At 43.2% G+C, this 19,648-nt stretch overlaps 1 protein-coding gene across 1 annotated transcript in view; it reads right to left on the bottom strand.

Annotated features, from left to right (window-relative positions):
* Positions 1-356: 356 nt before the first annotated feature.
* LOC106133247 (ubiquitin carboxyl-terminal hydrolase 32) overlaps positions 357-19,648 on the bottom strand; it is a 58,476-nt gene continuing 39,184 nt past the window's right edge. Inside the window, exons 21-31 of the mRNA XM_060950621.1 lie at positions 17,073-17,347; positions 16,030-16,159; positions 14,873-14,934; positions 14,095-14,213; positions 12,725-12,873; positions 11,983-12,114; positions 10,823-11,008; positions 8,078-8,344; positions 6,460-6,630; positions 4,803-4,955; positions 357-3,348 (exon numbers count right to left, since the gene is read on the bottom strand). Coding sequence (XP_060806604.1) covers positions 3,241-3,348; positions 4,803-4,955; positions 6,460-6,630; positions 8,078-8,344; positions 10,823-11,008; positions 11,983-12,114; positions 12,725-12,873; positions 14,095-14,213; positions 14,873-14,934; positions 16,030-16,159; positions 17,073-17,347 — 1,752 coding nt within the window. The 3' untranslated portion in view covers positions 357-3,240. The remainder of the gene's footprint in view (positions 3,349-4,802; positions 4,956-6,459; positions 6,631-8,077; positions 8,345-10,822; positions 11,009-11,982; positions 12,115-12,724; positions 12,874-14,094; positions 14,214-14,872; positions 14,935-16,029; positions 16,160-17,072; positions 17,348-19,648) is intronic.

Here is a 19,648-nt window from a genome sequence, read left to right as displayed (position 1 = left end):
CGTAATCGCCAGGAAAAATTTACATAAGAAGATTTACGTAAATATTTAGGAATTCTAACCTTTATGTCAATATATAATTATCCTAATGTTCGCTCATATTGGGGCAAGTTTGGTTTTGGTCCAATCCGCGAGGCTGTGCCCATAAATAAATTTGAAAAAAAATCTTGCTCTTTTACCTTAAAGTAAAACGTCGCATCTAAAAATGTAAACGAAACGGATCACTTTGTTCCTTCTATTCGTTCGGTCATTAAAAATCTAAGATTTAGAAACTTCGGTTAAGATGTTTTTTATAGTAGTAGTTTGTGTAGCCATGTTTGTAGAGCTGATAAATGTCCAACGTTGAAATAAAACAAAACTTTACATATAAAAATTTATTGCACAGGGATCAATACTTAACACAGAATAACAATTTGAAATTGAAATATAACATAAAAAGGGGAAAGATTGGTCTAAATATCACGCGGCCAGGCCGACATAAGTAGGGAAGAAGAAGAAGGTGGTACCATAAATCGAATAAACAAGTATTTTGTATAATTTACATCTTAGTGATTTTATCATGGTACCACGAGATATCAGAAACAAAATTTAGAATTTAATCATAGCTTTGGCATAAGGGTTTTTGAGAAAATCGATGGCACGGCGCTTCTTGATTACAACGTAAAAAAATATACATACACGCTTATTATATGGATACATTCCCCTGCCTTTTTCGCTCCTTGAAATATCTCACAGCTGGGTGTTATAGACAATGAGAACCTCCTGTTTAGAAGCCGGTTAAAATAGATGCTTCCAAGCTGGTGGTCTATAATATCAGCAACATATCACTAAAGTTACATTATGCGCTAATTCTTATAACACGAATTCTCACTAAAATTTACAAAGCGTTACGACATTTTGCCGCCATAAGCTGTGTTGAATCCATATGCTTAGTCGGTATACTCTGAGACGGAACTGGGCTCTGAAACGTGTTTAATAGATTTCTTTCAATCTTCATAACAAAAGTGAGAAAATTTTCCAAAAACTTGTATCGTACCGAGAGAACAGTCAACGCGAAAACCATAATAAAATATTGTATTGATTTTTTTAATGAAAATTATATTACAGAACGAAAATAAGAAAAGGGAATTCAAGTCTGAATAGGTATACCATTCCCAGAGCCCTGCGTTCACCGCTAGCGACTTTCCAGTTTCAGTGTCGACATCTCGCGAAAGATAGCGCAACAAGCGTACGGATTTTTCAAAATAGTGGCGCTAGACGCGCTCAGCAGCTAGTAACACCGATCGTTGTTAAATTCAACTTAATAACATATTATATCAACTAATCCTGCGCAATGCAGCCTATAAGAATATATATTAACTGACGCCGCAGATACTGCGCGTCGGCACTTAACAACATGTACTACATAAATTCACTAAAAATAAGTCGTAAAAGTGCGTGGGCGCGGAGTATCCCCGGCATCGGTGCTATGACTATAGTTAAATACAAAATAGATCAATGAGTTAATATAGCACATTACATTTTTTACATCACGTCAGTCTCGATACAAATCAAGGCGTGCGATCAAACGCGTCGATTCACGCATTTTCAGGGGCCCGTTTAGATATAAACTATATTTATAAATAAATGAGTAGAGTAAGTTACAAATAAATGATTTATAAAATGAATCCTCCACCATGCAAATAACTCCATTGGTATGTACTAATTATTTATAATTTACAACTTCTCTTAAAAAAATATCGTCCATATCCAAATCTCCGCCTGCTCCCCTGCTATGAAAGGAACAAATTCAAAAAATAGTGTACACGTACTAATTTCAGAACATGATTCCTTAACAAATTATAGTTTAACTGATGATAGCTCTTGTCATCACATCGACACAAAATAATATTGATCCCTATTAGGGATGGGATATTATAATGTATTGCTCTTTATTTATTGACTCTCCAAAAAAATATCCACTTTCCCGTCATACTGATAAAATAATAAATACATTATTGGTATCATTAAAATTTAATAAAAATAAATGTTCCGTCAAAAATATCGCAGCCGTACACTGGTACGTACCACAAATAATGATTCCTATCCTATTGTTTTCCAACAGCCCTTAAAATTCGTATTACCGAGCACTTTAACCATTGCACTTTTTCACTGGGACACCCCGACAGTTTTTGCACCAAAAGCTATTAAATTATGTAAATATTATAATTAAATACTTGAATAACGATCATGAATCGATTTTTTTTTTACGGTTGGGGACGTTGAATTTTTATTCTTATGGCGTCCCGGTGAAAAATAAATATCACTGAAATCCTATAAATACAATTTAAAACTAATTAATAACTTACAAATGATTAAATAACCCATACATTACGCGAGGAATGTATAGCAACATTTTGAATAAAATAAAATTTACGAATTAAATTATTACAATAAAACATATTCTCAACAGATGTCTGTAAGTGAGGGGAACATATGTCTAACGTTACATTCATTGTATCAGAAATATTCATTTACATTTTAATTATATACTTTTGTGACATTGGACATCACAAAACTCAGTTTTAGATCAAGATATTATATTTATTAAAAATATAAATAAATACTATTTAAAAAAATTAAGTAAGAAATTTTTAGGATATTGTATGTGTGGCTATAAAGAGTACATAAATTAATTGTTATATAAAGATTTTTGTGAAATGTGAAGACAAAAGTAAGTATATATTTACAAATATCGTGTCAATATCAAATGACGAGCATTATTTTACGCAGAAGGCTAATTGACGACAGCCTGCTTGAATTTGTAACACTGTATTTTTTATAAAATCTTTGCCCACGTGTAGAGTTCCAGAGTAAAAGTAAAGCTTTTGATAAACTTTACGAAAATCGGTCCAGTACTTTTTTTATTCTATGAAATATAATTTTTTCAGAGAATTACTATATCATTATAATTTTAACGTTAATTCCTTACAGACTTACCTCTTTGATAATGGATTGGGTACGCTAACTGTAAGACAAGGTTAACACGATAAGTTTTGGCGTCAGTACAGTCCATCAGATCGCTCAAAATGATGGACTGAACTGACCGTGTAACCTTTATCCAAAACCTAAGTTATACCAGTCTGCTGTCAATCTGAGCGTGTAACCGTATTTTTCATCACTCACTTCTAGCATCAATCTTGTCCGGACCAAACTGGTGGACTGACGTCAAACGGGCCGTGTGACCCTTGTCCCCCCGCCGACCTACATGAGGCTGCACATCTTCTTGAGGTCGCCCTCGTCGGGCTCCAGCGCGGCGGGCGGCGGCGCGCGCCCCGCCACGTCGGGCAGGTACGCCGCGCAGTCCAGGCCCTGGGTGACGCGCGACGTGATTGTTGGTTAATTAAAAACTCACTAAATTTTGTAAAGGTAATATACGTACATACATAAAATCACGCCTCTTTCCCGGAGGGGTAGGCAGAGACTACCTCTTTCCACTTGCCACGATCCCTGCATACTTCCTTTGCTTCATCCACATTCATAACTCTCTTCATACAAGCTCGGCGGTTTCGGGTACTTTTGACCTGACCCTGACCTGTTCGTCTAGGTCTTCTCACTCCGACCTTAAAGGTAATATATTGTAAAATAAAACTGAAAACATTGAAATGAACATAAAATAAAAACGTGAATTCTAACTTGTCTTAACTTTTGTGTAGGTAATGTGAAAAAAAAAACGATTGACACTCATCTCTTAAAATTAACTTTTTTTATAAGCTGCCAGTGCGCTAACAAAACAAACACTTGTTAGTGCATCGTACTGTTTATTACCGCTTCTTCTGAACCGACTGAGGCTTTGGTAGCGGCGGTAAACTTTGTTTTAAGTAATTTATTCTGACGTCAACCAATGTTGTGAAACCAAAAGATATGACAACTAAGTGATATGAAGTGTTCTTTGAATAAAAGTTTTGAATTAATTTATTTTGTTTCTACATATAATCACGTCTTCATCCATTCCAGGGAAGACAGAGCCAACAGTCTTGAAAAAATTGATAGGCCAAATTAAGCAGTTTGGCTTAATGATAGTTTCTATAGTTCCTGAAAATTATTCTTGGATGTCGAGACCCGGTTACATCCTTACCACCATTGACGCTGGACTATAAATAAATATATACGGGACAAATTACACTGATTGAGTTAGCCTCGAAGTAAGTTCGAAACTTGTGTTACGAGATAATAACTCAACGATACTATATTTTATAATAAATACTTATATAGATAATCATCCAAGACCCAGGCCAATCAGAGAAAGTTTTTTTCTCATCATGCCCTGGCCGGGATTCGAACCCGGGACATCCGGTGTCACAGACAAGCGCGCTACCGCTGCACCACAGAGGCCGTCAATCATATTGGATCATAGTGACACGTCCATCTGCCTAAACGTGCAGGTTCGGTCTCTGTTCTCTCCGAGCACTGGCACGCACCTGCCTCTCGTAGAACAGCAGGTAGGCGGCGGCGGGGTCCAGCTCGGGCGCGGCCAGCTCGCGGCACGAGCTGTCGTTGTAGCAGGCCCTGTCACCCCCCACTATCAGCACGCACCTGCCTCTCGTAGAACAGCAGGTAGGCGGCGGCGGGGTCCAGCTCGGGCGCGGCCAGCTCGCGGCACGAGCTGTCGTTGTAGCAGGCCCTGTCACCCCCCACTATCAGCACGCACCTGCCTCTCGTAGAACAGCAGGTAGGCGGCGGCGGGGTCCAGCTCGGGCGCGGCCAGCTCGCGGCACGAGCTGTCGTTGTAGCAGGCCCTGTCACCCCCCACTATCAGCACGCACCTGCCTCTCGTAGAACAGCAGGTAGGCGGCGGCGGGGTCCAGCTCGGGCGCGGCCAGCTCGCGGCACGAGCTGTCGTTGTAGCAGAGCCAGGCGCCGCTCGGGTTGCGCGCGTACGCCACGTAGTGCCCGCCGCTCAGCTGCCCGCTGTGGGACTGGGGGCACATACAACATTATCTATCTATACTCATATTATAAAGCTGAAGAGTTTGTTTGTTAGAACGCGCTAATCTCAGAAACTAACGGTCTGAATTGAAAAAAAATATCTTTTTGCGTCGAAAAAACCATTTATCGTGGAGGATTTTAGGCTATATAATCACGCTATAAGTAGCAAAGAAATAATGGAAAATATGAAAAGAAACGAGGAGAATTATTCATCGTCGAGGGCTTCAATGATGCCCATAATAAATATTCCACTCGGACGTAGTCGCGGGCACATTACTAGCTGTGCACATACATATACTATATGTGGGATTACTCAGTTAGATTTATAACGAACAAATATTTCCTTTCAGTTTTTTTAATAGGCTTTTGCATCTTACAAACATTAATATATCTTGACAATTGATGATAAAAATTTTTATTCATTAAAAAAAATGTGTATAAATACACAAACATATAGTCAAGCCTATAGAAATAAGAATCGCCTAAAAGAAGTCCAAGTTCATAATAGCCTTTCCCTTACAACGTATGTACGAGCGTCCACGATTTGACCAGTGTAGTTTGTTCCGCCGCTTCTTCTACACGCGCTTTGGAAGCAGTAGTAGTCATAATTAGATTTAAGTGATGTGACGTCAATTCGGATACCTTGTATCCAATTTTGTAAATAAATCCATTCTATTTGAGTTATTGTTTCAAAAATTCTGAAGTGGGCCTGCTGGCACAAATTTCTCTAGAAATATGTAGTGTGCTTGTACTGAATTTCTCTTTATTTTAAGTTTCATTCTTATTTTCCTTGATGGACATAAATATAACTATTATTTAAAAATTAAAAATCAAAAATTTGTTTATTTTATCTCCACGTAGGTGAATATAGGTAAGTACAGATTTCTGTTGTAAAACTAATAGTGGAGAGAACTGGTGCTTGAGCTAGGTAGGATTGGATGTATTACAAGTCACCAGGCTCTCTCACACCTAACAATACCTAACTAAGTAAAATTTGACATGGCAATTTTTACTTAGTTATGTATCGTTAGGTTGACATGGCAATTTTTACTTAGTTATGTATCGTTAGGTTGACATAGCAAATTTGACTTAGTTATGTATCGTTAGGTTGACATGGCAAATTTCACTTAGTTATGTATCGTTATGGCAAATTTCACTTAGTTATGTATCGTTAGGTTGACATGGCAAATTTTACTTAGTTATGTATCGTTAGGTTGACATGGCAAATTTCACTTAGTTATGTATCGTTAGGTTGACATAGCAAATTTTACTTAGTTATGTATCGTTAGGTTGACATGGCAAATTTCACTTAGTTATGTATCGTTATGGCAAATTTCACTTAGTTATGTATCGTTAGGTTGACATGGCAAATTTTACTTAGTTATGTATCGTTAGGTTGACATGGCAAATTTTACTTAGTTATGTATCGTTAGGTATAAATAATACAAAAGGTGATCGAGTTAAGAAATAATTACACCTTCAAACACAACTCACCACCACTGCATACAGCCTGTACTTGAGGTCGAAGGGGTCCTGGTGCTCCAGCAGCCGGTGCTGGTGGTAGTCCAGCAGGTTGTCGTCCGTCACCGGCGTGGCGGCCAGGCTGGTGGACTCCAGCCTCTCGCGGGTTCTCACCTCCACCGACTCGCGTTTCCGCCTTTCAGTCTGGTTAACAGATTAAGAGAGAGTTCAGCTGTATAGTAAAAGTATGTTGTGAAACTTAAAAGATATGAAAGTGTCGTGTGGTTCCCGGCACCAATAAAAATAAAGGAATATGACCACTCCATCTCGTTCCTATGGATGTCGTAAAAGGCGAATAAGGGATAGGCTTATAAACATGGGATTCTTCTTTTAGGCGATGGGCTAGCAACCTGTCACTATTTGAATCTCAATTCTAGTTTTTACAAGACTGTTGGCTCTGTCTACCCAGCAAGGGATATAGATGTGATTGTATTTATGTATGTATATGAAAAATATTAAGTGATGTTTGTAATCTTACTAATATTATAAATGCGAAAGTTTGTGAGTATGTCAGAATGGATGTTTGTTACTCTTTCACGCAAAATACCAAATCTTCACGCACAGCTAAATGTGCTGTTTGGCTTAATGATAGAATTGAAATTCAAATAGTGACAGGTTGCTAGGCCATCGCCTAAGAGAAAAATCCCAAGTTTAAAAGCCTATCCCTTAGTCTTACATAAAAAAATATCTAATTATGTAGATATAAAACACACCTGCTTAGTTTTATTTTATTTATTTTTTTAAGTTATGTGCTAATGAAGCTTCATCTATTTATCCAAAACTTAGTCTATCTTTACAGTTAAAAACCAATGCGATAAACGAATAACTATCACAATTTTAACTTAGAAAAAAACAAAGCCGTCTTTTTTAACACGCTCAGTGAACAAGCACGTGTACGTTGAATTGTTGAAATAAATCTTTCATTCATTCATTCAACATTCATTCATTCACTTAACAAGAAACAACAAAAAAAAAGTGTGTCAACCCAGTTTGCTTTATACATACATATAATCACGTTTATATCCCTTGCGGGGCAGACAGAGCCAACAGTTCGGCGTTCGTTCAGCTGTTTAGCTTACTGATAGAATTGAAATTCATATATGGCCGATTGTCAGACCTACTCAATATGCTCACAAAATATCATGAGAATCGGTCAAGCCGTTCCGGAGGAGTACGGGAACGAACATTGTGACACGACAATTTTCTATAAAAGATATAGAAAATCGCTTGATCTTCAAATAACCACCAAATAAAATACACGCACTGTTTAATATAACTTGTATTGTGCAACCTCTTTTCTGTTTCGTTCAGAATGTGTCATAACTGGCCAGTTACAAAAAAAGAAATAGAAAATTTTTAAGTGTGCTTTCGATTCTTTTTTACAATGATAACATTGTACAATCTCGTACACATCGAATTGTTTCAAAACTATTGTATCAATAATTCACAAAGAACAATTCAGCGGTTTATTGCAGTGCATATTTAAAGTTAAACCAAAGTGCAGATTTACTTCATCCCAAGATCATCCCCAGTTTATTTCCATATCTAAGTTCTACATTTCATAGAGTGCTTTACCGTCTACGACACTCACCTTAGCTCTAACCTTCCTAGCAGTCCCCGGCACCTCTTTGACTGCGTCGTCATCACTCCCACTCTCCGATATATGGTCGCTGAGGTCCAGGAATAGCGACTCCCTCCTCTTGTGCATGTTTTTCAGCTCGTGATGCCTCAGAATGGTCTCCTTCGGCACTGAAGCCAAGAACTCAGTCGGATCGAAGTCCGTGAACGGGAAGTTGACCACCTTCAAGGATTTAATCCATTTGTTGTTGACGTATTGGAAACGTTTCAAGTGGATTATCTGAAATATAACACGATTCGTACAAAAACAGAATAATTTTAGACAATTATACTATAATGTAATGACAATTGTACTATAATGGTTCCTGGCACCAATGCAAAAAAAAAATTACTCACTCAACTTAAAACACTCTGCCCCTTTCTCATGGAAGTCGGTAAAATGCGACTAAGAATAGAAGGCTTATAAATTTAGCTAACAACCTGTCAATATTTGAATCTCAATTCTATTATTAAGGCTAACAGCTGAACGTGGCCTATCAGTCTTTTAAGACTGCTGGCTCTGTCTACCCCGCAAGGCATATAGGCAGGCGGCGCACGAGTAGCGTGGAGGTGGACAGAGCCTCGCTAGCTGGGGGGGGAGACAGGCTCACCAGCACGGGCGGCAGCCGCCAGATCTGCAGCGTCTTGGTGGCGGGCTGCGCGCTGCGGCAGGCGGCGCACGAGTAGCGTGGAGGTGGACAGAGCCTCGCTAGCTGGGGGGGGAGACAGGCTCACCAGCACGGGCGGCAGCCGCCAGATCTGCAGCGTCTTGGTGGCGGGCTGCGCGCTGCGGCAGGCGGCGCACGAGTAGCGTGGAGGTGGACAGAGCCTCGCTAGCTGGGGGGGGAGGCAGGCTCACCAGCACGGGCGGCAGCCGCCAGATCTGCAGCGTCTTGGTGGCGGGCTGCGCGCTGCGGCAGGCGGCGCACGAGTAGCGTGGAGGTGGACAGAGCCTCGCTAGCTGGGGGGGGAGACAGGCTCACCAGCACGGGCGGCAGCCGCCAGATCTGCAGCGTCTTGGTGGCGGGCTGCGCGCTGCGGCAGGCGGCGCACGAGTAGCGTGGAGGTGGACAGAGCCTCGCTAGCTGGGGGGGGAGGCAGGCTCACCAGCACGGGCGGCAGCCGCCAGATCTGCAGCGTCTTGGTGGCGGGCTGCGCGCTGCGGCAGGCGGCGCACGAGTAGCGTGGAGGTGGACAGAGCCTCGCTAGCTGGGGGGGGAGACAGGCTCACCAGCACGGGCGGCAGCCGCCAGATCTGCAGCGTCTTGGTGGCGGGCTGCGCGCTGCGGCAGGCGGCGCACGAGTAGCGTGGAGGTGGACAGAGCCTCGCTAGCTGGGGGGGGAGACAGGCTCACCAGCACGGGCGGCAGCCGCCAGATCTGCAGCGTCTTGGTGGCGGGCTGCGCGCTGCGGCAGGCGGCGCACGAGTAGCGTGGAGGTGGACAGAGCCTCGCTAGCTGGGGGGGGAGGCAGGCTCACCAGCACGGGCGGCAGCCGCCAGATCTGCAGCGTCTTGGTGGCGGGCTGCGCGCTGCGGCAGGCGGCGCACGAGTAGCGTGGAGGTGGACAGAGCCTCGCTAGCTGGGGGGGGAGGCAGGCTCACCAGCACGGGCGGCAGCCGCCAGATCTGCAGCGTCTTGGTGGCGGGCTGCGCGCTGCGGCAGGCGGCGCACGAGTAGCGTGGAGGTGGACAGAGCCTCGCTAGCTGGGGGGGGAGGCAGGCTCACCAGCACGGGCGGCAGCCGCCAGATCTGCAGCGTCTTGGTGGCGGGCTGCGCGCTGCGGCAGGCGGCGCACGAGTAGCGTGGAGGTGGACAGAGCCTCGCTAGCTGGGGGGGGAGGCAGGCTCACCAGCACGGGCGGCAGCCGCCAGATCTGCAGCGTCTTGGTGGCGGGCTGCGCGCTGCGGCAGGCGGCGCACGAGTAGCGTGGAGGTGGACAGAGCCTCGCTAGCTGGGGGGGGAGGCAGGCTCACCAGCACGGGCGGCAGCCGCCAGATCTGCAGCGTCTTGGTGGCGGGCTGCGCGCTGCGGCAGGCGGCGCACGAGTAGCGTGGAGGTGGACAGAGCCTCGCTAGCTGGGGGGGGAGGCAGGCTCACCAGCACGGGCGGCAGCCGCCAGATCTGCAGCGTCTTGGTGGCGGGCTGCGCGCTGCGGCAGGCGGCGCACGAGTAGCGTGGAGGTGGACAGAGCCTCGCTAGCTGGGGGGGGAGGCAGGCTCACCAGCACGGGCGGCAGCCGCCAGATCTGCAGCGTCTTGGTGGCGGGCTGCGCGCTGCGGCAGGCGGCGCACGAGTAGCGTGGAGGTGGACAGAGCCTCGCTAGCTGGGGGGGGAGGCAGGCTCACCAGCACGGGCGGCAGCCGCCAGATCTGCAGCGTCTTGGTGGCGGGCTGCGCGCTGCGGCAGGCGGCGCACGAGTAGCGTGGAGGTGGACAGAGCCTCGCTAGCTGGGGGGGGAGGCAGGCTCACCAGCACGGGCGGCAGCCGCCAGATCTGCAGCGTCTTGGTGGCGGGCTGCGCGCTGCGGCAGGCGGCGCACGAGTAGCGTGGAGGTGGACAGAGCCTCGCTAGCTGGGGGGGGAGGCAGGCTCACCAGCACGGGCGGCAGCCGCCAGATCTGCAGCGTCTTGGTGGCGGGCTGCGCGCTGCGGCAGGCGGCGCACGAGTAGCGTGGAGGTGGACAGAGCCTCGCTAGCTGGGGGGGGAGGCAGGCTCACCAGCACGGGCGGCAGCCGCCAGATCTGCAGCGTCTTGGTGGCGGGCTGCGCGCTGCGGCAGGCGGCGCACGAGTAGCGCGCGTCGAGCCGCTCGGCCTGCGTGAAGGTGCGCAGGCACGCGGACAGCGACACGCCGGCGCTCGCTTGCGACAGGCACTCCGCCACGGAAGGGTGGGAGCGCCACGCCTGGACACAATCGTTGGATATAACTTACGGATGTGATCAAAAAATAAAAACTCAAAAATTACAAACAGGTGTTAATCGAGAACAGGAGAAAAAAAAAAAAAAACAAAAACACTATAGTATCTACGGTTACGTACATACGATAAACCACCTGTTGGAATACACCACATAGTGGAATTAACTGTGGCATCTGACTCAACCGTAATTTTGAATTCATTTGGACAAATCATATAAATAGCGTTATAGTCATTAACCAGAAAAAAGAGAAAATAAAATAAAGACAATTGCACACTCCCAAGCTATGATCATGAAAAGTTACTAAGTATGTAAAGCCGAATTTAAGCGGAGTTCCGCAAGGAATTTTAATTGAGCCAATGTAGTTTGTAATATAAACAATATAAATTGCAAATTAAACTTAAAAATATGTTTTGTAGACAATTTAACTATTTAATTGACTCCCAATTCGAATTAGACGTTATCTTCACTCACTATCTTTTTTTTGTCTAAAGTTTTTTACATTTCCCAACTATCTTCATGAAAATATCTTGTTCCGGATTGTCGCTTGCAGTCTCGTAACAATCATAAATTACTTATTCCTCGTTATTCCTTCGGACTTATGGCTTATCTTTTGTTGTTCGTTCTGCTCAGCTTTGGAATAACCTTCCTCAAGATACGAGATCTGCTCTTAACCTAAGTACTTTTAAAACACTATTGAAAAAACTGTATTCTGATGCATCTTAGAATTAATGTTTATCATTAATTCATTAGAAATTATATGTAGGCGATATTTGTAAGATAAATTTATTTGCCAAAAAATGCATTTATGATGTCAAAATTAGTTATTATCCTTTTTACGTGCAATAAAGAGTTTATAAACAAACATATTTCGTTCGTCGCAATCTCTCAGGAATATACAAATTAAAAAAAAAATAACTCTATCGGTTTGAATACATCAGCTACACTGGGTGGAACCCTACCTTCTCCCTGGTGGACTGGTACCGCAGGTGCAGCGCCGTGGGGTCCCAGTCGATGGCCAGCAGCACGCTCCGCCAGCCGCCCCGCAGCATGCTCGGGTCCAAGTATTTCAGCTCGCCATTCTCCGTGCGGGCCTTTTTTTCAGAATTAAATTAAACCTGTTTCATTCCATTCATCGACAAATGCTGTAAGGTATTGGATTTTGTAAAATGTATTCAAATATTCACTTGATTGGCATGATTCTCGAAAAATTACAATTCATACGGTTTGATCTTTCGTTGCAATAGTTTTATTTTTCATGACTGAAAGTTATCGAATTTATTTAAAACACATATAATTAAAATTCGAGATACAGAACTCCAAAGATCGTTCCCAAAATATTATCGAGGCTAAATTTCAGTGAACACATTTTTTTTAACATCAGTTTCATTTGAGCATTTGATTTTCAAGGCAAGAGTGAATAGGTGAACCTGAAGTTCCCGAAACCGCCGAGCTTGCATGAAGAGAGTTATGAATGTGGATGAAGCGAAGGAAGTATGCAGAGATCATGGCAAGTGGAAAGAGGTAGTCTCTGCCTACACTTCCGGGAAAGAGGCGTGATTTTATGTATGTAGTGAATAGGCACTATTTGACTTTGCGTATAGCAATTTAGGCCTCATCTCGCTTACCACGAGGCAGATTGAGGTCAAGCACACTGAAATCTTTCATCAAAGAAGACAATTCTGTAAAGCTGTGTTAACTTACCTCGTCATAGCCCGTGAGCCTCGCACTGGCCTGCCGCTGCAGCTTGGCGCGGACGGCGGGGGAGGCGCACGCCGCGTCTATGGGGGACTCCGGCCGGGACTCCTCCGAGCGGATCACGCTTGGCCGCTGTTTGTCGCTCGAGTTCGTACCTGTCCACAACAATATCAATCTTCAAGGCTAGAGTAAATAGGCACTATTTGTGTATACGAACCATTGTAGAGAGCGGGTGATGTGCTATATATAGCTGTAGAGAGCGTGTGATGTGCTACATATAGTTGTAGAGAGAGATCAGTAGATACTAATTTATTAACAATAGTAAACTATATTTCAAGTAGCTTAGATAAAGGACATGAAGTTTATGTAATTTATTTCGATTACACCAAAGCCTTTGATAAAGTGGACAACGACAAACTGTTAACTAAACTTAAAGCTTAAGGCTTTTCTTCACGTATGCTTAAACTATTTTCTGATTATTTCTGAGACTGCAAACTATGTGAAATTTGATGTGTATATTTCAGAACCTTATCCAACACGCTCTGGGGTCAGTCAAGGATCCATATTAGGACCTTTACTGTTTCTTATAATGGTTTACGATTTAACTAAAGTTGTTAAACATGCCGAATGTGTTATATATGATGATGATCTTAAGCTAGCTATAAAAATTAAGACTGACTCAGACTTTCACTGGCTTCAAGATGATATTGATGCAGTCTAAAGATAAAATGGCCTTTAATATCGGTAAATGCAGTGTTATGACATTTAGTAGAAAAATTATAAAAACACATTTTGGTTATTAATAAATTATTAACAACAATGAAATCAGACGTGTTGATGCTATTAAAGACCTTGGTGTAACATTTGACACCAAATTAACTTTTCACAGCCATATTTCATTTTTGTTTAAAGAAATATTTCAGGCGTCTTGGATTTGTTTTAAAAAAATTCGAGAGATTTACAAAATCCACATGCAATAAAACTTTTGTGTTCGTAGTAACGCGCTCCACACAGCCGCTGAGAGCGTGTGCCGCGCTACGCTACACACAGCCGCTGAGAGCGTGCCGCGCTACACACAGCTGTAGAGAGCGTGTGACGTGCTACAAACTGCTGTAGAGAGCGTGTGACGTGCTACAAACAGCTGTAGAGAGCGTGTGACGTGCTACAAACTGCTGTAGAGAGCGTGTGACGTGCTACACACAGCTGTAGAGAGCGTGTGACGCGCTACACACAGCTGTAGAGAGCGTGTGACGTGCTACAAACTGCTGTAGAGAGCGTGTGACGTGCTACAAACTGCTGTAGAGAGCGTGTGCCGCGCTACACACAGCTGTAGAGAGCGTGTGCCGCGCTACAAACTGCTGTAGAGAGCTACTCACAGGCGAGCGAGCAGCCGGAGCAGAGCGCGGGCCAGGCGCACACGGCGCAGCGCGCGCCGCCGCCCGCCGCCGACACCAGCCGCAGCGTGAACGGGAACGAGTAGCCGAGGCTGTCGTCGCTGGAACAATTACGGGGGCGTCAGATAGGTCTCTCTTGTCTAGGTATATCACGAGTATCTTCGCCTGGAGGGGTCAAAACTTATGGAGTACGAGTTAAAGTGTCGAATGGTTTCCAGCACTTTGGAATCATTCAATGCGGACACAGCTAGTTTATTTATATATTCATGTATATCAAGGAAAAAAAAATTAACTTTAACTAAAGAGAAATTCAGTACAAGGGCACTACTAATTTGTAGAGAAATTTCTTCCAGTAGGCCCACGACAGGTATCCTTTTTTTCGGCGATGGGCTAGAAACCTGTCAGTATTTGCGAGACTGTTGGCTCTGTCCACCATATAAGGGACTAGCTGTGCCCGCGACTTCGTCCGCGTGGATTAGTTATTTTGGGCATCATTGAAGCCCTCAAGGATCAATAATTTGCCCCGTTTTTTTTCATATTTTCCATTATTTCTTCGCTCCTTATAGTTGCAGATTGATTTTATATAGCCTTCCTCGATAAATGGTATATTCAACACAAAGAGATTTTTTTAATTTGAACCAGTAGGTAGTTCCTGAGGTTAGCGCGTTCAAACAAACAAACTCTTCAGCTTTATAATATTAGTATAGATGAAGACGTGATTATATTTATGTAATTATTAATTAAAAAATGTGACACTTACCAATCTGTCGCGTGATTGGACTGGTCATGTGAAGGCGGCCGTGCGCTCAGCAATCTTGATACCTACGATGAATAGAATAGATTTATATTAACTACTACCGCTTCCAAAGCGCAATAATAGGGAAGTGGACTATTTTCGGGAAAGTGTTTAAAACCATGCATAAGTACCAAATATAACCCAAACTATTTATTATTATTTTTTTATTACAAGTAATACCAATAAAATAATCTATTAAAATTCCATTTAAAATTTTACGCCAAAACGCGGATAACTGTCAAACGCCCGCTGTGACGTCACGCGTTACAAAAAATTGACGAAGTTGTATGTTATGAATAGTTATTTCGTAGTTATGTGATAATAATATGGATTCTACATTTTATAAACATTGTGCGGTGCCGCAGTGTAAAAGTACAATTATTAAAACACCGGAAAAACTGTTTGTTCACGTTCCACGTACAAAAACGATGATGTAAAAGTGGAACATTACTTACTTCATGTCGCTTAATAATTGTCAAAACGTTTGGTTTCACAACATTGGTTGACGTCAAATGAATTACTTAAAACTAAGTTTACTGCCGCTTCCAAGGCGTCAGTGCAGAAGCGGTAACAAACTGCACTGTAGCATTTTCTTCAACAACGTCAACTTCACTTTTTATTAATACATACATACATATGGTCACGTCTATCTCCCTTGCGGGGTAGACAGAGCCATCAGTCTTGAAAAGATTTAATGGCTACGTTCAGCTATTCGGGTTAACGATAGAATTGAGATTCATATAGTGACAGGTTGCTAGCCCATCGCCTAAAATAATGATAATTATCAAGTTTATAAGCCTATCCCTTAGTCGCCTTTTACGACATCCATGAGAACGAGATGGAGTGGTCCTATTCTTATTTATATTGGTGCCAGCAACCACACGGCACCGAATTTATAATATCACTATATTATTACATCTAAGCTATCTATTAATGGGGGAGACCTGGTGACTTGTAACACAGGTTCTTCTAGGACCTAGTATAGGCGCCAGTTCTCCACAATACATATAATAATGTAACAGAAGTTATACTATTGTTTTACATGTAAAGGTATTGTTATTGTGGAGGAAAATAAATAAAGGATTATTATTATTATAAGTGAGTATAGATGCGGTGGTCACCTGCGTCCACACGGCCGCGTACAGCTGGCGGGCGCCCGCGCCGCGCACGGGCACCAGCACGGGCACGCCGAACAGCGCGGGCTTGCTGCGCTGCCACGGCAGGAAGTACGCGTCCGCGCGGCTCTGCTTGCTGGGGGGGGGGGGGTATAGACAGTGGTATAGGTATGGCCCTATTCTCTTTTGTAATGGTGCCGGGAACTACACGGCAAGGCACAATACAGGTATTAAATGTGCGACCGGGTCGCTTGGTGACCACGGTTCATAGTAACATGATTCAAAACTTCCGAGATTTTTTTTTTTAAATATATACGGGACAAATTGCACAGATTGAGTTAGCCTCGAAGTAAGTTCGAAACTTGTGTAACGAGATACTAACTCAACGATAATATATTTTATAATAAATACTTATATAGATAAACATCCAAGACCCAGGCCAATCAGAAAAAGTTCTTTTCTCATCATGCCCTGGCCGGGAATCGAACCCGGGACCTCCGGTGTCACAGACAAGCGTACTGCCGCTGCGCCACAGAGGCCATCAAATAGTCACGTCAGTCATATAGTCACGTCTATATACGTAGACTGAGACAACAGTTTTCAAGAAACCCGATAGGCCACGTTCATACATACATACATACTTATGGTCACGTCTATATCCCTTGTGGGGTACACAGAGACAACAGCGTTGAAGAGACCTGACAGGCCACGTTCAGCTGTTTGGCTTTATGATAGAATTGAAATTTTAATAGTGACAGGTTGCTAAAAAAGTTTATAAGCCTATCCCTTAGTCGCATTTTAAGACATCCATGGGCAACGAGATGAAGTGGTCCTATTCTTTTTCATATTGGTGCCGGGTTCCCGGCATATATAAAATACTACATGTACATCGTTCATCCAACGGCCACGCCCAACCGCTTGGTTCAATCCTAAAAATAAGATTCAAATAGTGACAGGTTGCTATATCATCACCTAAAAGAGGAATCCCAAATTAATAAGCCTATCCCTGTCAACAAATATATTAACAAACCAAAAAAAACTCGACTCACCGATGCACCGCCATAAGATACCGAATCTCCCCAGCGGGCGGGCCGTTCACATCCTCGCCGGTGACCCCCACCGCCGAGGGCGAGGAGCCGAAGTCCCCCGCACCGCCCCCCGCTCCCCCCACCCCCCGAGGCCCCGCCCCCAGCGCGGGGGACACGCTCGCCGCCCGCCGGAGCTGCTTCGGCAGCGTGTTGCTCCTCTCCGGTTGGTCGGAGTAGTGAGCGAAGTGAGCGCCCTCTGACGGACTCTGAGACATAACAATTTCCGATCTCGACCGCTGGAATTGACGAGCGATTATTTTTGATAATGCGAATTGCAAGTGCGAACGATGGGCCTTTTATAGTGAAAAGGATAAGGTTAGAAAAAAATAATAATTAAAAAATACTATAAATATGTGTTTAGACCCTTTAAAAAAGGGGGATTGGAACATCGTAAGTATAAAAACAAAAGACTAAGTAAATTAAAAAGTGGTCTATCAGTCTTTTCAAGACTGTTGGCTCTGTCTTCCCCGCAAAGATGAGAGACGTGATCTCACATCATGTTTTAACTTACTACGTCCACATACATATATTAAAACAACGACAAAAGAAATTATATATTTGGCACAGACAGGAGAAATAAGGAGATTTAAAACATTAGTTATATTTACTTTAAAATTCTAAAAGGCCACGTTTCTTTTTACATACACATAATCATGTTTGTTTCCTCTGCGGGGTAGACAGAGTCGAATTATAATGATAGAATTGAGATTCAAATAGTGACAGGTTACAAACCTATCGCTTAAAAGAAAAATCCCAAGTATATAAGCCTATCCGTTGGTCGCCTTTTACGACATCCATGGGAAAGTGGTCCAATTCTTTTTTGTGTTTGTGCTGGGAGTCACAAGGCACCAATACGTTTCTTTTTATATGTCATCGCAATATTATTTTGTAAAGTAAATAAAAGAAACAGGTATTTTTTTATTTTCATCGTCACAAAAATAACGGAAGAATGATAAAAAAACAATGGCTGTTATAGCAAAAATTTGTGATCGCATAATTATTTTGTAAAGTAAAAAAACAAAAGCATATATATGAAAAAACAGACACATCAATAACAATTTTACACGTAACGAACAGCAGAAAAGCTTGGCAACATCATAATTGCCTATTCAAAAATTAACTCTGTAAATTTAAACTGTAAAAAAAAACTATAATATTCTAAAACATACATACATACATACATACATAAAATCACGCCTCTTTCCCGGAGGGGTAGGCAGAGACTACCTCTTTCCACTTGCCACGATCTCTGCATACTTCTTTCGCTTCGTCCACATTCATAACTCTCTTCATACAAGCTCGGCGGTTTCGGGTACTTTTGACCTGACCCTTTACCAGGACGTCCTTAATTTGATCAAGATACGTTCGTCTAGGTCTTCCCACTCCGACCTTTCCCTCCACACTCTCCTTGTATATCTGCTTAGTCAACCTGCTTTCATTCATCCTCTCCACATGACCGAACCATCTTAACATACCCTTTTCTATTCCTGTAACTACATCTTCTTTCACATCACAACATTCCCTTATCACGCTGTTCCTTATCCTGTCACTCAATTTCACACCCATCATACTCCTTAACGCTCTCATTTCCACTGCATTTATTCTGCTTTCATGCTTCTTTTGCCATACCCAACTTTCACTCCCATACATTAATGTCGGGACCAACACTCCCCTGTGCACAGCCAGTCGAGCCTTTTTGGATAGTTTCTGACTGCTCATAAAGGCATGCAAAGCTCCATTCACCATGTTCCCCGCGTTCACTCTCCTTTCAATATCACTATCATACTTGCCATCTGATGTAAACTTTGATCCTAGATATACAAACTCTTTCACTTGCTCCACTTTTTCTCCTCCAATCAAAATATTACATGCTGTCATTTCTTTCTCCATTTCAAAAACCAGTGTTTTAGTTTTACTTACGTTCACTTTCATTCCTTTCTCTTTTAAAGCTTCATGCATACAGTTTACCATCTCCTGTAACTCCTCCGCTGATGACGCCAGTATAACCTGATCGTCGGCATAGAGCAGACATTTGACGAGTAACTCATTCATCCTTAATCCACTTTTAGACTCTTTCAAATCTGTCAAACAGCTATCCATAAATAGGTTGAACAGCCACGGTGACGCAACACATCCTTGCCTAACGCCTTTCTCAATCTTAAACCACTCAGTGTGCGCTCCGTTTATCCTGACACAAGCACTCGAATCCTCATATAAGGATTTCAGTGCTCGTATTAAGAGACTGCTCACCCCATGCATAGAAAGTGCTGACCACAATTCATTCCTCTCAACTCTGTCATAGGCCTTTTCCAGATCTACGAATGTGCAATAGACTTTTTGACTCTTGGCCAAAAACTTTTCGGCTATGCACCGCAAGGAAAAGACCTGATCAGTACATCCCATTCCCTTTCGAAATCCCGCTTGAGCATCCCATATTTTGTCATCAGTTTCATTCCTGACTCTATTAATCAATACCTTAGCATACAATTTGCCGACGACGCTAAGCAGGCTTATACCACGATAATTTTTGCAGTCCA

Source organism: Amyelois transitella, chromosome 22 (genome assembly GCF_032362555.1).
Source record: "Amyelois transitella isolate CPQ chromosome 22, ilAmyTran1.1, whole genome shotgun sequence".
In the NCBI taxonomy this organism is placed as follows: Eukaryota; Metazoa; Arthropoda; class Insecta; order Lepidoptera; family Pyralidae; genus Amyelois; species Amyelois transitella.
This window is presented reverse-complemented; position numbering and strand designations above follow the sequence as displayed.